Raw genomic sequence first — 16,556 nt, 5'->3', positions numbered from 1 at the left:
AACCCTGAATACAATGATGTCCCTGTTCTCCCAAAACTTGATAACATTTTAACTGTAATAGAGAACAGGGAACTCTCAGCAGAGGCACTGTGGGTGATGTAACAAACTATTGAAACATTCCAATGGGAACAAACAACCAGGCTTGCAATAAAACGTGATTGTTGCTGCTGTTTTTAGAAAATCCACTGTCCTAATGTAGAAACTGCATCACCCAAGTCTTCTAACTTTCTGCTTTTGGGGAATGTTTCTGAGCCACATGAAAGTAATTTTAACTTTTGTAGTTGCCAGGATAAAAAAGGGAAAAAGGCAAAATGAATTTCTGGAATATATTTTAACTGATTTATGCAAAATATTATAATTTCAGCACGCAATCATTTATAAATTATTGAGCTACTTCACTCCTTCCCCCCCACCCCCATACCATTTACTCAAAATCCTGTGTGTGTTCACGTTATTTTGGACTGGCCATAACTCCAGTGCTGAACCAAACACGTGGTTGTGTACGAGGCAGTGGGAGGCTCAGAAAGAGAGGCCCCCCATCCTCTTACTTCCGGGAAGGTGGAGGCAGTATTTGAACTGAATGGAAAGCTTCTGTGAGCTTATGGGGTTTCCGTGTGCAGACCACCACAGCCCTCCTGTGTAGGGGTTCCCCGCCGCGCAGGAGGTCCAGGGAATGTGCTAGGTTGGATTTCATCACTCAAAGGGATGTCATCTCAAACCAAAACCGGGGTTTCCACCTGCGCTCAATTAACAGCGCCATCTCGGCTAACGCGGGCAAAGGACGCTCACAAATCAACGTCCGAAACCCAGTTACTTTAGCTAATCCCCCGCTCGACTTTCTCCAGAATTCTGTCGAGGGCGCCCGGGGTTCGATGCTCGCTGGGGAAGAATGCGAGCCGCAGCGGCCTACCATGAAGCTGGGGAGATCCGTCAGAAGGTGCGGCGGCAGCCGCTGGCCCCTTCCCGGGGATGCTGTCCTGGCGCCCCCAGCCCTCGCCCAGGCCTGGCCTGGCCTGGCCTGGCCTACGCACTATCCCTCGAGGCTCGCCGGCCTCCGGCCCCATTCAACCCCGGGCGGGTGAAAGATGGGACAGGCGCCTCCTGAACCCCGGGGGCGTGCCCCAGGGCACACCGACCACCTGCTGGGCTCCGGCCCTGGCCGGCAAAGTTTCTTGGGAAATCCGATGACCCCCCCAAGCCTTGGTCCTCTGCCCCAGCGGTTACGCCTACGCGCCCCCAGGGCGGCGCTCACTCCGGGGTTAAATGGCAAAGGCAGTTCCCCCCCGCAGCCCCCGACCCCGGAGGCCGGCGTCCCGCGACTCCCGTCTGCGGCTGGAAGCAGGAACAGGGGCCCGAGTCCGCGTTCACACGGAAAATTATGCCGGCTCCAGCGGCGCGTAAAATTGATGTGAACCGAACGAAGTGGGATCAGCGCGAGCCTCCCTCTCCTGTCTCAACAGGGGTTTCGGCGCGTTGCACAAGGCCGAGCTTGTCTCTTTAAGAAGACATTGGACCCTAATTAGTCCGCATTCCTGGCGCGGCCGCGGTGATCCGGACCTGAAGCGTGAGGGTGGCGAGGGGCCGGGTGGGAGGACGAGACTCGGAGGAAGAGCTCCTGACCAACCTGCATTCTCGCCGTCCCTCCACCCTCTTTATTTTGCCACCAACACCTCCTTCTGAAGATGCGGCCAGGGCAGCAGCAACAGCAGCAGCCGCCGCCGCCGCCGCCGCCGCTTCTCCCAGCCCCACGTTACTTTGATTGACAGCTGAACAAATGTTTCCCCGGTTCGAACGCTCGCGCTAAGGAACGTCAGCCAAGGCGAAGCTCCGCCTTGGGCGGGCCACCTCCGCCCCGCCTCCGCCAACCCCATCTCGTTCCATTCATTGGCGGGAGCCACGGGCGACGCCCGGCCCCCACGTGGGCTCCAGCGCTGTCGACTCCTCCTCCGCGCCTCACCATTTGTCAGCAGTGAAATGATGGGCAGTAACACAGAACGGCGATTAATGTTCAGCTACCTCTGATTGGTTGCTGGAGACGCCTACCGCGCCGGGGAGGGGCGGGGCGCTTGGAGAGCGCCCCAGAGCGGTCGCGTGGCCGGCCGGTGATTGTAGTCAATCTGGCCGTATCCTTAGCCGCGGTCGCCGGGGGCGGACTACATCTCCCGGGATGCTCCGCGGCCCCTCCTCGGACGGTTGTGAATATGTATCAGAATGTTAATGATTAGCTGCTGCTAAATTTGGTCAAAGAAGTCACCTACACAGAGCGTGTTGTTAGAGCTGTTCTGAGCGGGTGTTTGTGCTGTTGGCTGCTTTCTTCCCCCTCTCTCACACACTTGTATATTATTTTGAGGTGGTGTTCGCAGAGTTTGAAAGGAGAGAGAATTAAAAAAAAAAGCCGCAAGCGTTTCACTCTTTTATTTTTATAATCCCCTTCAATTTGGGGTTAAAAAAAAACAGGAAGGAAGAAAAATAAGGAAATGAGATGTGGTAAAAGAAGCTAAAAGGTGCCTTTTAAAAGATCGTTGCTGTGAAGTGAAAAAAAAATTCTCCAGAGAAACCAAAAAGCACCGCCGAGACCTCTTCCGAACCAAAGGAGTTTGTGTTTGCTCTTAGGGAAGAAGACAGATCATTCATTCGGAGGAATAACAGCCAATTAAAAGACAAATAAAAAAAAGTTTGGAGTGGGACGCGGAGCGAGCGAGCGAGCGAGCGAGCAGGCGGCGCTGCCGGCGGGCGGCGGGGCGCGGAGCTCGGAGCTCGCACTTGGCCGGCCCGGGGAGCGGCGCGGCCGCGGCGCCGGGGCCCTGAGGAGCGGACGTCGGAGGACCGCCGCGGGAGCCGCGCGCCGGACAATGCCCGCGGCGGGCCAGTGACGCCCGCGAGGAATGCGGAGCGACCCGGCCGCCGGCACCCAGCCGCCGCGCGTTCCTGCCGCCCGCGTCACGCGAGACCCGGCGGGGGCCGGGACCGCCCGAGCCGCCCCTCGGACCCGGCCGGCCGCCTCCTCCGCCGCCGCCACCGCCGCCTCCTCGGGGCCATTAAAGCCAATGAGCCGCGCGCCTCTGCCCTGCGCAGCCAACTAAATCGGCTTGGATGATTCGCGACCTGAGCAAGATGTACCCGCAGACCAGACACCCGGTGAGTGCGGGCGGCCGGGGCGCGCGGGCTCGCCGGGCGCGGGGGGATTCCCCGCGTCGCCCCCCGCGCGCCGAGTTGTGTCTTTTGGCCGGAGGGGCGTGGAGCCCGGCTGGCCCGCTCCGGGAGCCGCCGCCCGCCTGCCCTCAGCCCCCCGCCCCCGGCGCGCGGTGGCCCTGTCGGAGGGGGTGCCGAGAGGCAATTGAGTTGTAGCCATTTTCTTATTGTTGTCTTTGAAGCCCCTGGAAGCCGCGCCGAGCCGTTGCCGTCCCTGCGCCGCGACTCCTCGCAGGGGGGGGTGGGGGTGGCGAGCGATGAAGGAGGCGCGACTCCGCGCCGGGGCGGGGAGGGCGCCCTCGGCTGCGGCGGCGGCGGCGGCGGCGGCAGCGGCGGCGGCGGCGGCGGCGGTGGCGCTGCTGGGCCAGCTCCGGCTCGCGAGTGCGGGGCAGCGGCCCCTCGCGCCGCGGGCCCCCGGCGCCGGCGAGCGAGGCAGCGGGCGAGCGAGCGAGCGAACGGGCCAGCCGGAGGGTGGCGGCCGCGCCCCCCTGCCTGGCCTGACCGCGGCCCGACGCCATGGCGCGGGTCCCCCCGACGGGCCAGTTTCGATTCCGGGTGGGAAGGGAGTGGGCGCGGCGCGGTTGGCCGGGGAGGGGAGCCGGGGCTCGAACCCGTAGGGCCCGGGGCGCGCGGGGCCGCGGGCGGGAGCCCGCCGGGGCCCGGGGCAGCCCGCGAGGAGGGGCGGGAGGAGAGTTGTCGTCGCTCCCCGGCTGCCTGCCGGCGCGAGGTCCCCCACCCCCGCCGGCGCCGCGTGCGGTGTTTTCTCCATCTCCTGCTTCGCCTGTGATGTGGGCTAATTAAATATTTTATTGTTGTTCTTTAGGCACCGCATCAGCCTGCTCAACCCTTTAAATTTACAATTTCCGAATCCTGTGATCGGATTAAGGAAGAGTTTCAGTTTTTACAGGCTCAATACCACAGGTAACGATATTGACTTTAGCTGATCCCCTGTTTGCTTAGCTCTTGTCGGCTGCCCCCCACATACAAACACAAACACCCCCTCCCTTTCTTTTCTTCTTCTTCTTTTTTTTTTTTTTTTTTTTTGGCCGCCACTAAGGGATTATTATCATTTTTCCTCTGGGCAGAAAGGGCAAGTCAAGGCCTTTTTTCCCTAAAGGCAGGTGTAAAGAAATGAAGCATTTCTTTCTTCTCCCGTAAATTAAAAAAAAAAAGGGGGGGGAGTCAGAACAATCGAAACTGGGGAGACTTGGAAAATGCTGAGGCCAAACTTTCGGTATTGATTTATGGGGGCCAGCAGAATGGGAGGTTGGGAAGATTCTGGGGCCTTTTGACTTGCGTGGTTCTTTATTACTCCGGGCTTGGTTCCTTCTCCCTCCTCTCTGCCTTTCTGCTGAAGAGTCGAGGGCCCTGGGAAGTCGTGAGTGGGCAATTTCATTACTTTTATGCCAGGGAAAAAAGAATGTTTTCGTCTTCCAGCCGATTATTAGAGTGCCTCGAACATTTTTTTTCTCTGGCTGTCTTTTTAGTGGTGCATAATTCTTATTTCACAAATGCATGAACCCAGACAAGCCACTGAACCAGGTGGAAGGTTTCCCCCCGCCCCAGCCGGCTGGTGGTGTTCAGCTTGTGTGTTTTGGAGGGGAAAAAAAAGACATCATTTATAAGACATGCTGGATTCTTAATTTCACGCATTTCTTCGTAAAACACTATAAGGAGAAAAAACTCCCCTGTGACATTTTGGCAGACTTTTATGTGCTTGTATTTGTAGTCATTACGAGTGTTTATTTCCTTGTTTTTATTAAAGTGAATTTAGTGAATATTCAGTTCTGGATAAGGCTGAAGAATTAAAATTAACTAGGGGGTTTGTTTCCTTAAAACTTGAAAACTAAAAAGGAAGACCTCACATTTGATCCTTGCTGAAGAGACAAGTTCAGGCTGGTTCCAGTCACCCCTTTCTCTCTCCCTTCTCTTTCAGTAATGAGGGTGGTATTTAAGACTGTTGATTTGGCATTTGTAGGTGATGATTTACAGGAGGGAATTTGTGTTTAGATTGGAAGGATGTAAGTTAAGTTCTGCACTGTATTTAGATTATTTTATGTCTTGAACAGTTTGAAGCTGGAATGTGAGAAACTCGCCAGTGAGAAGACGGAAATGCAACGGCATTATGTCATGGTAAGAAAACTGTGTCACAGATTGAGAGTGCCTATTAGTTTGGGATACCAGAAGCAAGACTGTGTTCACATTGCTGGAGGCTGCAGGAGAGCTCACAGTGGCCCTGCCAGTGTAGTTGAGGTTGTGGGAGTGTGTCCATTAGCAACCTGTAATTCTAGGATGTTATAACTTGCCTTTGACAACCAGCTTGGATTTGAATTCTCAAGAAGTTCAGCTGCATGGGGTATAATTTTCTGTGCTTTGTTTTTACAAATTGAAAAAAAATTTTAAAACAAAACCTCATTTATGTTTTGTTTAGTCGCAAGGAAAATGTTTTTGTTAGTGGTTTTCTTTGTTGTTTTATTGCTCTTGCTCCAAACAATTTTAACCAGACGGTTTTTCTGTACACTGTTTAAATTTTAATGTGCCTCATTTCTTTTAAAGAATGATGGATAAGAAAAGGCATCAGATCCCTTTTTAAGTTTTCCCCTCGCTCTGTATGGTACTATTATGTTTGTATTTGTGTGTGTTTTCAATTTATATAGCTTTGTATTGATTTGAGGAGTGTTTTGGTCTCCTGTATGACGGATTTATTCTGCCAGAATTTCTGTAATGCCAGTTACACTACAGCTTCAAAAAATCAGATATGCTTTTACAGAAGTATTAGGAAGCATATTTTGATGATTGTTCAAAGGGCTCTGGAGTAATTCATTCATTTTCCATTGAGCTCTTTGGCTTTGGCTGTGTGAGGTGAACAGACCAGAAGCCCACCTCTGAAGTAGCCTCACCTTTTTCAACCGTTCTCTCCAAGCATCAGCATTTGTTAGAGACGTGTTTGCACAGTGGCTAGGAATTAGAGTCCATATGGTATCGAATTTTCATCAGGCCTTTTGGATTCATCTGCTTGTAATGTCCAAAGATGACAGGAGATGTTAAGAATGCCGTGTTTGAACTTAATTTTTCCTAGTTCTGTGAGTTATTCTCTTGGAGTCTGTGTTGCTTCTAGGTTTTGAGGCAAAAGATAATGATTGGGTGTCCCCCTTGATTTATTGGCATAGGTATTAGGGATATTTTTATTTAGGTGAGGTTTTTAATGTTTTAAATATACTTGAGGCGTTTTGAACGAACTAGGGAGATTGATGAAAGGCACAAATTTAATTGCTTTTCCTTCTTTGACAGTATTATGAAATGTCCTATGGGTTGAATATAGAAATGCACAAGCAGGTAAGTTATTATTTCTTCATAACCATTTTCAGTGACAGTAATACGGGTGTGCTTTGAAAAGAAAATGATATGTTTTGCAATTTTATTCTACACCTTGTTGTGGCTACCTGTATTTTAAAAGGCTGGAGAACATGCTGTTTTCTCACGTGTGGATATCCATCTTTCTTCTATATTACCCTAATGTTAATCTTTTAAAAATGTTATTCTAAAAAGTCCTGGATTTATATTAAACTTTGTACACTTTTCAGAAGCAGAGTGCTAAATTTTAAGATACATGTTGTTTTGAAAGAGTTGCTTTATATATTTTGGGCATTGCGAACTTGTCTTACGAAAGAGCTTTTCTTGCAAAACATAAAAAATAAAACTATAAATTCTGTGGAGCCTTCCTTGGCTCAGTGTGAAAGAATGGGTAGAGGGTGAGCTGGGAGAATGAGAATGAAATCTGTGGAGCTACAAAAGAAATTGATGTAAAATCCTTGTACTGGTCCCCCGAGGCTACTTAGTTGGGTCTTAGCAGGAACTGTAACCCATACTTCCAAAATTTGTACAGAGTAAATGAGCCTGATAGGAAAATGTGATAAGGTTCAACACTGGGTCTTCAAATCTAGCAATTAATCCGGCATAAAAAGAAAAAAGATTAATGTTTAGTTGGAAAATGTTGAGAGGTCTGACTCAAAACGGCCCCCGCCATCACCTTTTTTTTGTTTGTTTTGTTTTCGTTTTTCAAGAGACTGAATAAAATGGTTTGGCTTAAGTTTCCTAGAAGGAGAAATGGCTTCTATCTATCTCTGTTTATAAAATATTGTTTGGCAATAATAATTCCTCTAGGAAGCATTGGTTTTTAGTGATCTCCTAGTGGAAGTGCTTCAGGTCTCATCAGCCATTTCAGAATAGATGTGTATATGTGTTTGCCTGCTGGGAAAAAGACAAGGGAAAACTTAATGCTTTTCATCTCTTATTTATGTTCAAGGTAGATGTCGTTACCTTCTAAGTTTAGAAAGTATGAAAAGACCGCGTATTATTAGGCTTTCACTATTAATGGATTCCTTTTCTGGGTGTAGTTATTCACCAGATACTCAGCTCATACCTGGATAGTAGACCTTTACAAGATGACTATTAGATAGTAATGGCAATCAAACGGATAATATTTGAAAACAAAACATCGTGTTGGGGAATGGGACCTTACCTTGAGGACTTTTTATTTCAGATGCTGTTTTATTTCAAATACTAATTGGCAAAGGCAGTGGCTAAGGCAATATAAGCATTATGGTGTAGTTTGACTGCCCCATGTTAAAATTGAATTCTTCCTTTGGCATCTTTGTCATTTCAGTTTCGATAAGTCATGTAAATATGGCCTGCAGAAACATTATCTACTCATGCTTATGGATGGGCTTGCCTTAGTTCTACTGTACAGTTAAATTACATGAACGATGTTGTTGGGTAATTACCCTCTTACCTTTCATTTTAGGTCTGGGTCTTAAATTTTTTTTTTTGGGTCCTCATCTCCTTTCCAAAGATTAGTGTCTTTTTGAAGATTAGACCAGAGGAGTAATGTCCCTTTATTTCTCATTTGTCTGTACCTGGTTTGCCTTAATCATTCAGATCTTGTATCGTCTACATTTCTGAGAAGCACATAGCTTGTATTTGGCTGCATGCATGTCTTTTTGGGGGGGGTGGTGGTAGTGAGATTCCTTAATTTTACACATTTTGTTCCTCTTTAATTCTGTCATCTTCTTGTCCAGCTGCTGGCCTCAAACGCCAACCATTTAAAATTGAGAAGAGTACATTTTCCCTTTTTTCCCCCTTGCTTTTAAATTCAATCATATAAGGAATCCTGAGGGCAGTTTATCACATTATGAAATACAGACAGCCCTGCAAACCACCTACTTATTATATTTTCTTTCTTTCTCCCCCTTAAGCACAGAGGCATATCTGTCTTTATTTGTTTTTCTAGGCAGGCAGCCTTAGTTCCTCATAGCTTCTCTTCCAGATGCACTCACTGTATACCCTTGTAATGGAAAGCAGCAATAATGCAGGGAAGTTGCCCCGCGGCGTAATTGGGCCTACTTCTCAAGATCGGGTTAGGCTTATTCACTTATTATATTTGTGTCTCGAAGGGTTCAAGAGTAGGAGTCCCAGGAGTCCTTGGAAGTACCCTAGTAATTGGTGGCCCTGATATTTGAAACCTTTGTGTATCTTTTGGTTAACGCTCCTGTTCTTGGCTGTGGCCAGCCACAGAGTATTTATTTTTAGAGAAATTTTTCATTGGAACAGAAAATGATGGCTGTGATGGAGTCATGGCTCTGTGACTTAGCAAACTGATAAAAGATAAAAATATGAAGCAGTGATAAATGGGGTGGGGGTTTGATGTTGTTCCCCCTCCCCTTTTTGTATGATCTCGGCATCAGTCACCCTATGTTGATTCTGATAGAGAACTATAAAGTGAAACCTATGGGGAATTTGTCATTCTGAAATGAAAGCTAATGTAATTAGTACCAATTAAAGTACATTTAGTAAATTGGATTTAATCTTAATTAAGCCTGCATAATGTTGCCAATTTTTAACAATTATGTTTGAGAACATAATTAATTTAAATTTTGGTAACTGAGTAAATAGCATTACTCTGGTAGAATTAGTGGATTTTTTTTTTAAAAGGGAACTCAGTGACATGACATGGAATTGGGAGCATAAAATATGAATCTAATTTCTGGTAATCTTTAGTGGAATTGATAGAGCTGAGCAGATGAAGCTGTGAAAACAGCCCAAAAGAGTTAGGGTGGAGTGTTCTAGTCTAGTGGGAATTAATGCTTCACTGGGGTCTTAAGTTCTAGTGTGAATGCGAAGATGACAAATAGGACCTGGTTAGAAATAGCACATGTTTTAATCGTGTTTACTTCAGAATGCCGTTTTTAAAAATGAACATTGCCCTTTCTAGCCCACGGATTTTCCTAAATGTGGGAGGTTTTTATTTGGTTTTTGATGGGACAATCGGGTTTTTGATGGAACAATCGGCGCAAGGTTTAGTTGTCACTTTTTTTGTTGTTGATTGTTCTGTAAAATACAATGTGGCTTCTAAATGGGTCAGTGACTAGGGCAGAAGTGGTTGATGCTTGGGGTTGATACCATTACTAAAGACCACTTGTGCCCTTCCTTCACCTGTCAGGCTGTAATTAAAGAAATCCTATCTGATGGGATCTGAGGGCAGCAGTTTCTACTCTGAAAAGTGGGGATCGCATGTAAATGAGGATGATCGTATGTGAATTCAACCAGTAGAAGCTATGAATGGAAGGACATAGGACATTTTAAAGAGATGAGAACAAGAATGCCTCATGACTTCCTCATAGTTAGTATTCTGTAATCTGAAGGTCTTTTCTAAAAATTTTTGAATTAGTATTTGAATTTTTGAAATCATAAAATTTTAGAAATATACAACACTTAAAGAATTTTAAAGTGAGTATTGCACATTTATATATAAATATGCATATATGTTGTATGTGCATATTGTGTGTGAAGGGGGTATGTGTATGTATAGTATTACTATTTTTTAATCAAAAAGGAAAATTCCAGTTTCATTCCATGCCATGTAAATTTTATTACAAGACTTGGGCCACAACCGTTTGAGTGCTGCTAAAATATTAATTGAATAGAAATGAAAGGGCCTTGCCAGCTGATAGGATATCATAATCATAGCCTCTTTGGTCGATGGTAAATGATGATAAATGACATTAGGAACCTTTTAGCAAACTGTAATAACTACAAGGAGGGAAGCAGTATGGATTTGCATTATATCTGATACCCTCTAGTACCAAGTGGATTGCCAATACTGCTTGTTTAGCATTTTCTAAGGGCAATAGGATATTGATTTCTGACTTACAAGGAACAGCTCTATTTTCACCATTGAAAAGTATTGCAGGTTGTTAAGAAGAAATTGACTTGAAGAGGCCGACTGCTGCCCATCATGGAGCAAATAAAGCAAAACTGCCGAAGCATGGTGGAGCAGCGAGACGGGCCCTCAGCAATTTGTTGCTATTAATTTACCATGCTCGACAGCAAATCAATCGGCATCTACTTCATCTGCTGGAGAAAATGCTGTCCAGGGCAGATAAAAGGCTCGGCATGGTACAGAGAATAGACTGGATTGGCCAAAAGGAGGCTGCAGTTAATGTGTAAATAAGTGAAATCAAGGCCACTGTTGCAGAGGAAGCTGTTGTTAATTAGGTTGGTGCATTTTAGTGAACTGTTTTAGAAAGCAGCCTAGGATTTGGAGAGTAAGAAGAGATTTATTGAGGTTGAAGTAATATACGACTGACATGATGTTCCAGCCTTGAGTGTGTTTGATTCTAGGGTGCAGTAAATTTATTTGGGGGATGTTGCTTGCAGTGGAAGTCAATTTGTTTAAAGTTCTGTTGATACCAGATTTGTCTTCAGGTAACTTTTTTTTTTTAAACATTACTAGTTTCTTCTACATATTCTTTCTCATGTCCATTTAGGTTTTGAACAGTAGATGGGGAGTAGGTATTGGAATGCTTAGGCAGTGGTGGGTCTATTGTATTCATACATAGTGACTAAGGTGTTTTTTGGAAATGGGGTGATTGAAAGGGAATCATTCTCAAAGGTGGGGTGTGTTAGCTGAAAGTACTTAATACACCAACAATAATTTTGCTGGCAGAGTTTGTTTTTCTTTATAAACATTAGGACATAATCTAGAGGGACTCTACAATGGGTGGCATACTAGAAAATCTTTAAAAGAGATTTCAAATGAAATGTTGGTGACTGTACAATAAACTCCATATATACTGGGGAATGGTGTTGGGTGTATGTGGAAGGGTGAGTAGGAGAGATTTGTGGGTTTTTGTTTCTCATTAAGGGTTAAACCTTTTTGATTGTATTATTGTCCAGTAATATCCCACAATTAATAGTAAGCTGTTGGAGGTTATGGATGGGGATTTTTTTTCCCTTCTCTGATTTGGACACTTTAGGATGGGGGCCAACTTCACTTTTGTAGATACATGCAGGTTTATGTTGTGTTTTCCTTTTTTTTTTTTTTAAGATTTATTTATTTTATTTGAAAATCAGAGTTATAGAGAAAGAATGAGAGGTAGAGAGAGAGGATTTCCATCCTCTAGTTCACTCCCCAGTTGGCTGCAGCAGCCGGAGCTGAGCTGATCTGAATCCAGGAGCCAGGAGTGTCTTCTGGGTCTCCCATGCAGGTGCAGGGGCCCAAGGACTTGGGCCATCTTCTGCTGCTTTCCCAGGCCATAGCAGAGAGCTGGATCCAAAATGTGTTTTTCTAAAATTACCCTTGGGTTGAGCAGTTGATAGCAGTTGGCAGCACTTGGGCAAAACTCAGCTGTTTTTTTCACTTGTTACAGGACCTGCAAGAGAAACAGATCAGGAGGACACAGTTTAACCAATTGGGAGTGTGTGTGTGTGTGTGTGTGTGTGTGTTAGGATGGGTTCTTAATTTTGTCATTTTTGAGGTTCCATAGAAGAATATTTGTAAATTTTTTTCATCTAAAGCAATGACTGTTGAAGGGCATTGGAATTTCCTTCTAATGGAAGTGTATATTTGTTACCTTTTTGGTGTGTAGTCACCATTGATGGGGGCACACTGTCAGAGTTCTTACAGTGATCCTGAGAAAAGGGATTATGACCAATCAAAAGGTGATTACACATGCTCAGGTCTCTAGGAAGTGATCCAGCTGATCCAGCTAATGGGTAATAGATAGAGTACTCCAAGGAGTTTACCTGGGGGATGTCTTCTAGGAGATACAGGTCCCAGATCTTTCCTGGATTGGAGAGGCCCTGGGAAGCTGGGATAGTCTTTGAGTTTGTCCTTGAGTCCGTGAACTGTAGGCTCATATCCAGAACCCCTGAGTGTCCGGGGATTCTCTGCAACTGCCTGCAGTGCACGGCTGGCAGGCCCAGGCTGGCCCCTCTCCAGACTGCTCTTCAGTGGGCCAGAGGGTGGGGGCTGCTTTCACTGGGAGTCTCCCCCTGTGGGCTAGGAGAGCTGCTGACTTATCAAGATGGAATTTGCTTCCTTCCTAGGCACCCTATTTCTCATTTGTTTACAAACTTGTTCCTCTATTTAACTTTTATCTTTTCCTTGTGGCTTCTAAGACTATGTCTGAAGACAAGGGGCTGTTTGTTAATCATCATCTTGTGGGTTTTTGAAGGGGGAAGCTGGGAGGGGGAAACTGTGATGTTTTGTGGCCTCTTTGTAGTTCAGAAAGAGGTTCTTAGATGCAGGAAATCACACACAACTCAAACTTTTAAATGAAGGCAGATGTTTTGCTTTTATTGTTAAGAGAATTTCTTTGCAGCGTTCAAACAAAGAGATATTTCGTTCTCACTGTCACTTACTCCCTGCTGCATAGCCCTTGTTTTTTAATTATTATTTTGAGGGGCAAAGTTCTTTGTATCTGTAGTACCATTGTGAACTGGGTGAGACTGATGGCTGGGAGGAAAAGAGATGCATATTTCAGTGCTTCTGCAGCCTTGGTGAAAGAGGTAGTATAAGCACCAGCCCATTGTTTTTCACATTCCCTAGAATTCTGTCTTCCCCCAACCCCTGTTTTTGCACTGTAAAATAGGTAGAGGAAGGCAGTTGGGAATTAAACATTAAATGCGCGTGCATTTAGAGGTTACCTTATTTTTTTTTTTTTTTTTTGACAGGCAGAGTGGACAGTGAGAGAGAGAGAGAGAGAAAGGTCTTCCTTTTTGCCATTGGTTCACCCTCCAATGGCCGCCGCGGCCAGTGCGCTGCGGCTGGCGCACTGTGCTGATCTGATGGCAGGAACCAGGTACTTATCCTGGTCTCCCATGGGGTGCAGGGCCCAAGCACTTGGGCCATCCTTCACTGCACTCCCTGGCCACAGCAGAGGGCTGGCCTGGAAGAGGGGCAACCGGGACAGAATCCGGCGCCCCGACTGGGACTAGAACCCGGTGTGCTGGCCCCGCAAGCCGGAAGATTAGCCTAGTGAGCCGCGGCGCCGGCCCACCTGTTTTTGTTTTTAATGAAAAAACTCCTCTTGGCCTTTGTTGTGACTCAGTGGTCTGGTGTATCACTTTGGGGCAGCAATTCTGTAGTTGGTGAATAGAGAGACAGATGTGATCTCTTGAAGGTACTTTCTGTGATCCCTCCTGATATCTTTTTTTGTTGTTAAGATTTTATTTATTTTATTTGAAAGGTAGAGTTACAGTGACAGGGAGAGACAGAGAGAAAGGTCTTCCTTCCGTTGGTTCATTCCCCAAATGGCTGAGCCAATCCGAAGGCAGGAGCCAGGTGCCTCTTCCTGGTCTCCCACGTGGGTGCAGGGGCCCAAGGACTTGGGCCATTTTCTACTGCTTTCCCAGGCCATAGCAGAGAGCTGGATTGGAAAAGGAGCAGCCGGGACTAGAACCGGTGCCCATATGGGATGCCGATGCCACAGGCGGAGGATTAACCTACTGTGCCACAGTGCCAGCCCCCTGTTATCATCTTAAAACCCTGCAGCAATGGTGGCAGAGCCACTGGTCTTGGGCAGGCCGCATTTTCATCCTTTTTGCTAGCTGGGCTGTTGAGAGAAGCGGGCAGCAGCACATTTAGACATGGACAGCTGAATGCGCCACTGGTCATGTTGGTTTGCAAGGGCTATGACATGTTTGTAGTAAGTACACTACCAACACAATGTGTAAAGTTGCTACTTTAAGAGGGAAGGGCCTTAGAAGTTTTAGTCAAAGTGAAAGTTAGAGCTGTTTTGACTTTGCCTTAGTAACAGCTGTCACTGGTAGTTGCTTTCTCTCTGTAAAGAAGGATTTAGCTGGCATTCGTCATCACCAATCTATGTACCCTTTCTGTTTTCATTGGAATTGACCCAGCATTTATGGCAAGCTAATGCTGTTTCTGTATCACCAAGCCAAAACTTACCTCAGAGAGCTGCCCTGTGTAATCCAAGGGAGTGAATAGGCTAGGTGTGGGTATTCTTAATTGACTTGTCAAACAGAGAGGAATACCTCAGGACACCCCTCAGCTATGTGCTCTGTCTCTTGGTGACTGAGTCACATTATCATCCTTTTTAAGGATTTTGCCCGTAAACACTGGTGTGCTCAACCCTCTTGTAGGGCCATGCTACTTTTAGCAACTTAGGCAAGGGAGAGACTAGGGGAAGGAAAAGAGATGTTGACTTCTGATTTCTTAGCAGGCTCATTTCCCTTATCATTGTGATTATAGTTCTGTTTGTTCTGATTTTCTAACTATGTATTTCATTTCTGGAGGCCTGTTGGTTATTTTGGTTATAGCATGGAAAGGCAAGGCAATATAATTGGAAAGAATAGTCATGGTAAAAATGATAAGCACTAGTACCATGCAGTACCCTTTCTTTGCGGAGAGCTGAAGGCATTTTATAGTTTGCCTTAATCTCCCTGATGTTCCTGTAAAGCAGGTAGCAGGCTTGGATCTATGTATTTAAATAGCTTCTGCTGGGGAGGACCAGACAGTTTGCCAAGCAGTGTCATTCCACTGGCCTCCTCTAACAGATGACACCGAGGCTTAAGGGCTTAAGAGACTAGCCCAGTGGCACAGTCGAGGAGGATCAGCACGCGGGTGGGGATACCAGAGGTCACCTGGGTCGGCGGGCACGCCTGAGGTGGCAGAGAGAGTCGCTGGCAGAAGAGGAAATAGTAGGTTTCTTGACGTCCCTCGCAGAGTTCCCTGCCCTAGCCACAGTTTCCAAAGAGCAAATAATGTGCTTGTTTCTGTGATGCTCTTGGCTTTCTGCAACATGAGGAGCATGGTGATGCCACTGGCATTCCAGGGTGTGACACTCCCACTTCCAGCCAGAGATCCGATCTGTGTGTTTGTGTCCACCCTCTCCTCCCCTCTGCTCTTCCACTGCCAGTGCCCAGCCCAAGGGGAGTCTAGGATCAGCAAATTGAACTAGAAAGCCAAGATCTGCTTTTAGCAAAGTGCTTAATAAAGCTGGCTGTTCCCTCATTCCTGAACTATACTACCACAGACACACTGTACTAGATACATACTTGTTAACTGCCTGTCTGTCTCCCCTATCCTGCTGGAATTGGAATGTAAGCCCCATGAGAACAAGGATATTTTGTTATTGGTTCCTGCTGTATACTGCTGGAGAGAACTGTGCTTGTCACATAGCTAGGTGCTGGTACTTATGAAGTATTTGATGAATGAAGAATACTACTTGGATTCAGGTAGAGCTAGACAAGAATCTGTGTGATCTAATATTTTTTAAGGATATGTTTGTGTTGCAGGATAGATAACAAGTGCCAAACTTTCAAGCCTGCTTAGGCTAGTGTTGCCTACTAGTTAAGTTTGTGGGAAACTGACATGTGGAAAGAGGAAGTAAAAAGCAACTGAATTTGGTGTGCCTTTCAGCAAGGAGTTACGAGAGTTAAAGTAGAATATATGTATTTTAGCATGTTGAGTCTGCCTTTTTAAAGATGAAAACATGAATCCTTCATAACTGAATTTAAAATTCAGTTTGATTATCGCTCTCTCTAGTCCGTGTGTATGGGAAGAACTCTTTTACTATTAATAGGTCTGTATACATGTGGTTTGAATGAGTGGGAGAGATACTGATCTCAACTGTACTATGATGTCTTTGGCCACCTTCCCTCCATATCAGTAAAAATGTAAGCTTCCAGTTCTTTTCATGGGACAAAGAAATTTGCAGATGTCTTAGTTTCTAATTAGTGGAAATGAGATGGTATAGTGTTGTTGAAACAGTAGTAAGTGTAACAGTAAGTTTTAAGTTAGCTTTCACTTATTCTCACAGTGACCATATAAGATTGTAGTATTATTATCATTTCCATTTTACATTTGAGGAGGCTGAGACATGATATCAGCCAGCTAGTAAAGCAGATCCTGAGTTTGACTCAAGGTCAAAACACTGCCTCATTCCAAACAGTAATGTGTATTACCAGCACACACTACTACCTCCCACAAAACATTGAGCAAGGTGCTTCAGCTGCTAGTTCTTTGCTGTGCTAGCAGCTGGCTGTGTGATGCTGCTGAGTAC

The 16,556-nt window shown here is 46.0% G+C and overlaps 1 protein-coding gene across 8 annotated transcripts in view; it reads left to right on the top strand.

Moving 5' to 3' along the window:
* The first annotated feature begins 2,314 nt into the window (after positions 1 to 2,314).
* The window catches only part of TLE4 (TLE family member 4, transcriptional corepressor), a 165,118-nt gene continuing 150,876 nt past the window's right edge, over positions 2,315 to 16,556 (top strand). For 4 of the 8 annotated variants that reach the window (XM_070050470.2, XM_070050461.2, XM_070050451.2 and 1 more), the window contains exons 1-4: positions 3,458 to 3,747; positions 4,016 to 4,113; positions 5,262 to 5,325; positions 6,484 to 6,528. In XM_070050470.2, coding sequence (XP_069906571.1) covers positions 3,709 to 3,747; positions 4,016 to 4,113; positions 5,262 to 5,325; positions 6,484 to 6,528 — 246 coding nt within the window. In that variant the 5' untranslated portion in view covers positions 3,458 to 3,708. Of the gene's footprint in view, positions 3,139 to 3,457; positions 3,748 to 4,015; positions 4,114 to 5,261; positions 5,326 to 6,483; positions 6,529 to 16,556 lie in introns of those variants that run through there. The other 4 variants (XM_070050454.2, XM_089336453.1, XM_070050442.2 and 1 more) reach the window with 3 other exon arrangements.

This window comes from Oryctolagus cuniculus, chromosome 1, assembly GCF_051225735.1.
Source record: "Oryctolagus cuniculus isolate XC-2025 breed Fujian yellow rabbit chromosome 1, ASM5122573v1, whole genome shotgun sequence".
NCBI lineage: Eukaryota > Metazoa > Chordata > Mammalia > Lagomorpha > Leporidae > Oryctolagus > Oryctolagus cuniculus.
Note: the sequence above shows the minus strand (reverse complement) of the source record. Positions and strands in the feature narration are given on the sequence as shown.